We start from the raw sequence: 8,875 nt of genomic DNA, 5'->3' as shown, positions 1-8,875 counted from the left end.
TGATTAAGTTATGGTTGGAATAGATTTGTTACCAATTTTCACGTAGCTAAAATGAAAAAAATTATCCAATCTTGTTTTACCCATAACTTCTTCATTTTAAATCCGTTTTGAGTGAATAAAATTGCTATGGTTTCATATTGAACTCTATTTTATGAATCTAAACAGAAAAAGTATAGGTTTATAGTCGGAAAAATAAGTTACAAGTCATTTTTGTAAAGGTAGTCATTTCAGTCGAAAGAACGACGTCTAGATGACTATTTTAGAAAACATACTTCCACTTTGAGTTTAACCATAATTTTTGGATATAGTTTCATGTTCATAATAAAAATCATTTTCTCAGAATAACAACTTTTAAATCAAAGTTTATCATAGTTTTTAATTAACTAACCCAAAACAGCCCGCGGTGTTACTACGACGGCGTAAATCCGGTTTTACGGTGTTTTTCGTGTTTCCAGGTTTTAAATCATTAAGTTAGCATATCATATAGATATATAACATGTGTTTATTTGATTTTAAAAGTCAAGTTAGAAGGATTAACTTTTGTTTGCGAACAAGTTTAGAATTAACTAAACTATGTTCTAGTGATTACAAGTTTAAACCTTCGAATAAGATAGCTTTATATGTATGAATCGAATGATGTTATGAACATCATTACTACCTTAAGTTCCTTGGATAAACCTACTGGAAAAGAGAAAAATGGATCTAGCTTCAACGGATCCTTGGATGGCTCGAAGTTCTTGAAGCAGAATCATGACACGAAAACAAGTTCAAGTAAGATCATCACTTGAAATAAGATTGTTATAGTTATAGAAATTGAACCAAAGTTTCAATATGATTATTACCTTGTATTAGAATGATAACCTACTGTAAGAAACAAAGATTTCTTGAGGTTGGATGATTACCTTACAAGATTGGAAGTGAGCTAGCAAACTTGAAAGTATTCTTGATTTTATGTAACTAGAACTTGTAGAATATATGAAGGACACTTAGAACTTGAAGATAGAACTTGAGAGAGTTCAATTAGATGAAGAAAATTGAAGAATTAAAGTGTTTGTAGGTGTTTTTGGTCGTTGGTGTATGGATTAGATATAAAGGATATGTAATTTTGTTTTCATGTAAATAAGTCATGAATGATTACTCATATTTTTGTAATTTTATGAGATATTTCTTGCTAGTTGCCAAATGGTGGTTCCCACATGTGTTAGGTGACTCACATGGGCTGCTAAGAGCTGATCATTGGAGTGTATATACCAATAGTACATACATCTAAAAGCTGTGTATTGTACGAGTACGAATACGGGTGCATACGAGTAGAATTGTTGATGAAACTGAACGAGGATGTAATTGTAAGCATTTTTGTTAAGTAGAAGTATTTTGATAAGTGTATTGAAGTCTTTAAAAAGTGTATAAATACATATTAAAACACTACATGTATATACATTTTAACTGAGTCGTTAAGTCATCGTTAGTCGTTACATGTAAGTGTTGTTTTGAAACCTTTAGGTTAACGATCTTGTTAAATGTTGTTAACCCAATGTTTATAATATTAAATGAGATTTTAAATTATTATATTATCATGATATTATCATGTATGAATATCTCTTAATATGATATATATACATTAAATGTCTTTACAACGATAATCGTTACATATATGTCTCGTTTAAAATCATTAAGTTAGTAGTCTTGTTTTTACATATGTAGTTCATTGTTAATATACTTAATGATATGTTTACTTATCATAGTATCATGTTAACTATATATGTATATATCCATATATATGTCATCATATAGTTTTTACAAGTTTTAACGTTCGTGAATCACCGGTCAACTTGGGTGGTCAATTGTCTATATGAAACATATTTCAATTAATCAAGTCTTAACAAGTTTGATTGCTTAACATGTTGGAAACATTTAATCATGTAAATATCAATCTCAATTAATATATATAAACATAGAAAAGTTCGGGTCACTACAGTGTGAAGATAGCGAAAAGAAGCGAGAAGAAAGCTCACGGTTGATATCTTAGATTATGGTTATAAGATGGTGATGATAAAAGTAATATAGAAACGGCAGTAGGAATGGGGTGCGATCAGAAAGTGGTTGTAGGAGATAGATAATAGTGGTGAATTATTTGAGTTAGTCATGATGCATGTTTGTATATGGGTTTAGTTCGAATGAAGTGGTGATTACGGGTATGGTGCTTGTGGTTGTAGTGGTCATGTAGAGGTGACGGTTTTGAAACAGAATTAATAGATGCGGTAGCAGGTGGTATATTGGTTGAGGAATGTTAGTGAGGTAGTGCTCGATGGTGCTCCGGTGATGGTGTCTATAGAAGAAGAAGAGTTTTTAGTGAGATGATGAGGTGTGCATATACTTATGTACTAGGTATATATATCTATTCTATATGTGCACCTACATAAGTGCAATTGGTGAAGTGAATTCAGAAGTAAAAACAGTAATCAAGCAAAATATCTCATATGATAGTGGGTACCGACAGTTTTTATCAATCAGATCATAAAATTGGAAAGCAAATACAACAGACAAAATTTGCTACATGAATTCGTACATCTAATTGATTTCTGAATCTGGTAGTGTTAGATAGAAAACAAAACTATAAAGAAAATTGATGTGGATAGGAAACAGAATTGTACGAATTATTTTATTGATTCATAATTTATATAATAAATATTAGTAACTGATAAGATATTAGTAATAATAATAATTATATTATTGATATTAATAGATAATAATGATAATAATAATAATAATTTATAATAATAATAATAATAATAATAATAATAATAATAATAATAATAATAATAATAATAATAATAATAATAATAATAATAATAATAATAATAATAGTTCTTAATGATAATAATAATAATATCTAATATTAATACTAATCATAACAATTAAAATTATAATCTAACTACTAGTTATAATAATGACATTAACAATAACAATCATAATAATGATAATAATGATTATTGATAATTTAACTGATATTATTAATAATTTTAATGGTTAAGGTTAGTAATAATACTGAAGATATAATAAGTTACACGTTCCTATAGTAATATTACTATTACTTGTACATATCAAATTTATATATATATTTTATATCAAAAATAATAGTACAGATATTAATGTTAATATTACTAGTTATAATGAAAGTAATAGTAACCTTATTAATGTAATATTTATATTTTTAACTTGTAATTACATTTAATATATTACATTTTATCATATCATATATTATTTGACAACATTTATTGAACATAATATTTTATATTCTTATATTCATATTTATATGTAAATATATATTTACATTTTTTATTTATTTATACAGAGTTGTTCATGAATCGTCGGGAATAGTCAAAGGGTAATTGGTTACATGAATATAGATTTCAAGACTTTCGAGACTTAACATTACAGATTTTGCTTATCGTGTTGGAACCATATAAAGATTAAAGTTTAAATTTAATCGGAAATTCCCGGGTCATCACAATGTAGGACGACATCTAATAAGTACTTTACCTATCATTGAAGTGTGTTTAATTCGGTAACTTTGTATTATATTAATTTAATGTTTGTTGTTTGTTGTGTTTAATTAAAAAAAATTCGTTTGTCTACTTAAATATTGCTCTTTATATATAATAATCGATTTATCTACTTAAAATATGTTTTCATTCAAAACAAATGATAACAACATAACAATTTCATTCAACATAACTAATACAAACGATACAAATACAAACGATACAAATAATACCCAAGTTAACTAACTAACTTAACGGAAAGTTAAAAAAGTTTTTTCGTCTTCCAAAACTAAATAAAGAGAAATGCGATCAGAACGCCAACTCAGGGTTTCTTTTATACCGTTCCACTGATCGTCAGTACGAAGATATGTGGCGGACAATTCCGGAACACAGTCATCTTCATAAAACAAGATGTCAGTGTGTTCGAACGGAACATTTTCTTTCAAAAAGGTTAAAAGCTCCTCTAAACCAACTTCGCGAACGTCAATGTTTTTGAACGTAGCTTTTGAACCACGCGTATAATCGTAAAGTTTCATTTCATTACGGAATTCACTTCCGTAATACACTTCGATTGAGACAATTATCAGCGAAAGGGTCACCATTTTGAGTTTGGAAGTGTGATAATGCAGTTTAAGTGGATATATGGTGTTAGATATGTGTTGGATATGTGTTGAGGATGGAGTATAAGTAGACAGATCGACTGGTCGCCCCTAAAAGGATTCCAGACGATATATCGTCCCTAAAAGTATTCCGGACGACATATCGTCCGGAGATAAAACGCGCGAAACTTTTCTTTTTTTTTTTTTGAGCCAATTTTCGCCAGTACAATAATTGAAGTCTATTTTTCCGGAAGACATTGGGTCGTCCGGGAAAAGTGGGTCAACCATTCAGGAAAAAGCAAACAGAAAAAGCAGAAAATTTTGTCGGTTTGTGGCTTTTTGCGGACGACTTCTGTCGTCCGGAAATACTCTGTCCGGAAAAATCATTTTTCTAGAACCCTGCAGTTGGAGACTTTCAATGTTAGTCTAGTTATTAAGGATCACCCTCGATTAAAAATATGGGCCATTTAATTTCTAATTGGAACTTATGACTTACCATGTCTTTGTAATTTCTCATTTAGCACCTTGTTAGGGCGTGTTTTTCTATTTTTTTCATTATTTGACCGTTAAAAAAAAGTATTAAGGATCCCCTGATTTCTAGTATGTCCCGAATAATCGAGAATGTGGAGCAGTTGATCCCAACGAGTTTCGAGACTAGTCAAACTAGGATAGAAATGAATGTAATATAAAATATCATATATGTATTCTAGAGATGAAAGGAAGGTAAATGGAAGGAAATGAAACTAATCAAAATAAACATTATTTTTCTTTATATGTGAAACTTTTTAGTAATAATTTAATTTTTTTATCAAAATTAAATATATTAATATGTGAAAAAGAATTTTAACATACAAGAAAATAACATAATATATATATATATATATATATATATATATATATATATATATATATATATATATATATATATATATATATATATATATATATATATATATATATATATATATGAATGGCTGAATAATGAGAGAAATAATGAGAGAATTTTCCGTTATTTCCTACTGTGTACAACAAATAATAACTTATGTTATAAGATAGTTAAAGAATTAGGAATAATATTCTAATTTCTAATACGATATTACGATACATATACAAATTTTCCATTAAATCCGCCCAGAAATGTGTGAAAAGCGATGTTAACAATAACTCATATATGAAGTTGTGATTGGGTCCAGCGGTTGGTGGCTTGTCTCTTTTAGAGGAGGTCAGGAGTTCGACCATCGTTGGCTACATATTAAAAACACAATTTCATCCCATATCGTTTGAGGGGGTAAAGGGAGGGGGGTTTTACTTGGCAGTGCCCTTGGATCGGTTTCAAGGTTTCCTCTCGGACAGCGATGGGGGCGGGGTTATTATCGCTGCATCGGCATAGTCGAAACGGGAGATGATCGCAACAGGTGGTTTAGTCCCCCTCGGGTGATCCCAATCGCTGTTCAAAAAAAAAAAAAAAAAAAACAATAACTCATATATTCTCCTTCCTAACTCTTCCATTTCCTTTTCTGCTAAAAATAATAACTCAAATACAACTATTATCTATCTTTAAGTCAATCCATGTCCTTTTATTTCCGCTCATAAATAAACTTGAGAACTGAACGTCGGGGATATTAAATATGGTCTTGTATGTAGGTAGCTTAGGTGTAGACGTAGCGATCACAAATTCGGACATTCATAATAACGTTTTTAAAAATAACTCTGTTGCAAGTGAAACAAATATGTATTTTGTATTTATTTTTAAAACAACTGGTAATATGGTGACGACCCCGGAGTTGGAGACTTACAATGTTAGTGTAGTTAGTATTAAGGATCACCCGATTTCTAATTTTGGGTATAATATGTTCCGAGTAATTGAGAATGTGGCAGTTGATGACAGTGAGTTTCGAGACTCGTCAAACTACAATCGTATACTTTTTAGTAATCTTTTGATCAAAATTAGATATTTTTATATTTGAAAGAGTAATGTGCGTTATAAGATAGTAGAAGGATTAGTAGAGGGAGTTCCCCATAAACTTATATGCACACAACGTATATTATAAGATAGTAGAATGATTACTAGAGGGAGTTCTCCATAAACTTACATGCATACATTTGTTTCTTTCTATGTTTAATGTGAGACTTTGATTTACACTCTTAGATAGGGATGATATACAAATCAGCAATGACTTTTTTTTACATAAACTAAAAATAAATTGAATTGTTTGAATTATCATAAAAAACCAGAAAACTCCATCGATGACCATAAAAAATCGTCAACCATGATAAAACCATCATCATGATCGTAATATGAAAAACAATTTTGGTTATGTAAATCGATAGAAGACTTATAATAATCATCGTGAGCATTACTGTAAGTGTCTGGCAAGAATGGTTGCGTCCAGAAGTCATTAAATGAATCATTGTTAGATGACAACAGTGAGGAATATTCACTATTCACAGCTTCACCATATGAGTCACTGGTTCCTGAAGTTGACGCTTGTTTAACGTTTGCCTCTGTAGATTGTGTTGTTGAAGATAGCATTGCTAGTAAGATTTCAGCTTCATCTTTTTCTTTCAAATTAGAAAGTTTTATGACATGACTTTTTTCTTCGTCGCTTTCATGATTTTGAGAACTTTCCTTTTGTGGATATGAGTAATTGTGTTGAGCTCGTTTCCGCAAGTGCGTGTGCCAATGATTCTTTATCTCGTTGTCGCTTCGTCCTGGTAATTTTGTAGCAATCACTGCCCACCTGGAGTTAACAACATCACATGATCTCATAAGCTATTAAACTCACTACTTTTGTTTTCTAAACCTAATTTTCTTAATTATTATAGTATTACAAATTAATTTTTGGCTACAAAAGGGAAAAAATTTCTCGCCATATTATCCCGGACGACATGTCGTCCCATAACGTCGTCCAGAAAATATACTGTTCTTATTGCTTTTATATTTTTCTTCGTGAAAATTATTCTTGGCTCCAAAAAGTGGAAAAGTCAAAGTGGGATCCACAGTCGTCCTGAAAAAAATCGTTTCGTCCCGAAAGACTTTCCGCGACGAAGCATTCTGGACGACATGTCATCCGGAAAGATCTTCTGGGACGACCAGTCGTCCCCAAAGGTCGGCCTATGTCGTCCCTTAAGGGTGGTTTTCTTGTAGTGTACATACCCTCTCTACATCAAGTAACTTCTACTTTCTTTAAGTAAATATCTTTAGGATATATTCTCTTTATTGAGGCAAGGAGCCACATATAGAATAAGTACACAATGATATGTCATTTAATGTTAACGAGTGACATAAAAAGCGTGATGACACATCATTTTGTAAAATTTTATTATTATATAAGTACACTTTTTGTACGTAGATCATAAAATCTAGTGAGTATGTACTTACTTGCGCCCAAGATCTTTATGTAATTTGATTATAAGATCTTCTTCATCTTTAGTGAAGTTTCCGCGTTTCACATTTGGGCGAAGATAATTCACCCATCTAAGTCTACAACTCTTACCACATCTTGATAACCCTATACATTGATTCAACACCAAACAGTTAATTAGAAATACTCCAATAACAGTTATAATTAATCGTCACTCACGAACGATGAAGGGGAAGAAGATGTTACTCTTACCGGCTAACTTCGGAAGTTCACGCCAGTTTCTATGGCCGTATGTCTCTATATAAGCTTTCAATTTACAATCTTCGTCTTCACTCCACGCACCCTTTTTAGTTCCATTTTTGTCTATATAAGGTGCCCTCACCATTTTTGTTGATACTCAATCTCTTCAATAAAGAACTTTTGCTAATTTGCTGAAGTTGCAGTTGATAATCATTTTGAGTGAAGTCCTTTATATTTATAGTATGACTATAAGATAAAAGAAAGAAAAACAAAACGTGTCTTTTTATCGATACTCCAATAAAATATAGTTTTGAGTTTTGACAATCAAGTTGGTAGTACTAAAAGACTAAAACTGATAATCTTTATTAGTTTTCAGCATAATCTTGTTGGCTGTTAACAAGACGTGCATTTAACTTGGTTTTCTATATTTTGTAAATTTATAAGATAATATATAATTCTGACCGATGAAAGAATCAAGAACGTGATGATATTTACGTCCGTCGGTATAAGACAAATAACAAATTTTACTTATTTGTGAAGTCGTCAAAAAAAAAATTAAAAAAAAAAAAAAAAACAGAAGATTGGCCGCCATACGTTAAAGTTTTGGTTTAGGACAAACACTTGTTCTTAGTATTTTACTTTATCTCGATTTATATATACTAATTATTAAAATTAAGGTATCATCTGGAACACAACTTCATGCCACATGCACTTCAACAAATTTTTAATTATTGTTTCCTACTCCCGTACTCCGTATTATTTCTACTTTGACTATTTAATTTGACAAATTTTAGGTACGTATATGTGAAACATATTTCTCATTTATCATTACATTTTCCTTCTTACTATCTATCTATACTTTCTATTAAAATCTTATAATAATGATGTCATTATTAGACTAATTCATTTGTTAAAAAAAAATTAAAAAATAAAAGAAAAAATCTAAGCATAATGGGTGATGTCATTAATCTAAATAACTTTTAATTAAAATTTAATTCTTATTAATTAATTATTAATTATTAGGCTAATTTATTTGCTAAAAAAAATTAAAAAACAAAAGAAAAAAATCTAAACATTATGGGTGATGTCATTAATCTAAATAATTTTTAATTAAAATTTAATTCTT

At 29.9% G+C, this 8,875-nt stretch overlaps 1 protein-coding gene across 1 annotated transcript; it reads right to left on the bottom strand.

Annotated features, from left to right (window-relative positions):
* Positions 1-6,365: 6,365 nt before the first annotated feature.
* Positions 6,366-7,894, bottom strand: LOC139842588 (transcription factor MYB15-like). Its single transcript, XM_071832709.1, has 3 exons — positions 7,762-7,894; positions 7,527-7,656; positions 6,366-6,885 (listed from the first exon to the last, which is right to left on the bottom strand). Exons 1-3 carry the CDS (start codon positions 7,892-7,894, stop codon positions 6,366-6,368), a joined length of 783 nt encoding a protein of 260 aa, XP_071688810.1.
* Positions 7,895-8,875: the final 981 nt, after the last annotated feature.

The sequence above is a fragment of the Rutidosis leptorrhynchoides genome, chromosome 4, assembly GCF_046630445.1.
Source record: "Rutidosis leptorrhynchoides isolate AG116_Rl617_1_P2 chromosome 4, CSIRO_AGI_Rlap_v1, whole genome shotgun sequence".
Classification (NCBI taxonomy): domain Eukaryota; kingdom Viridiplantae; phylum Streptophyta; class Magnoliopsida; order Asterales; family Asteraceae; genus Rutidosis; species Rutidosis leptorrhynchoides.
The sequence above is the reverse complement of the archived record's forward strand: the minus strand, read 5'-3'. Positions and strand labels throughout refer to the sequence as shown.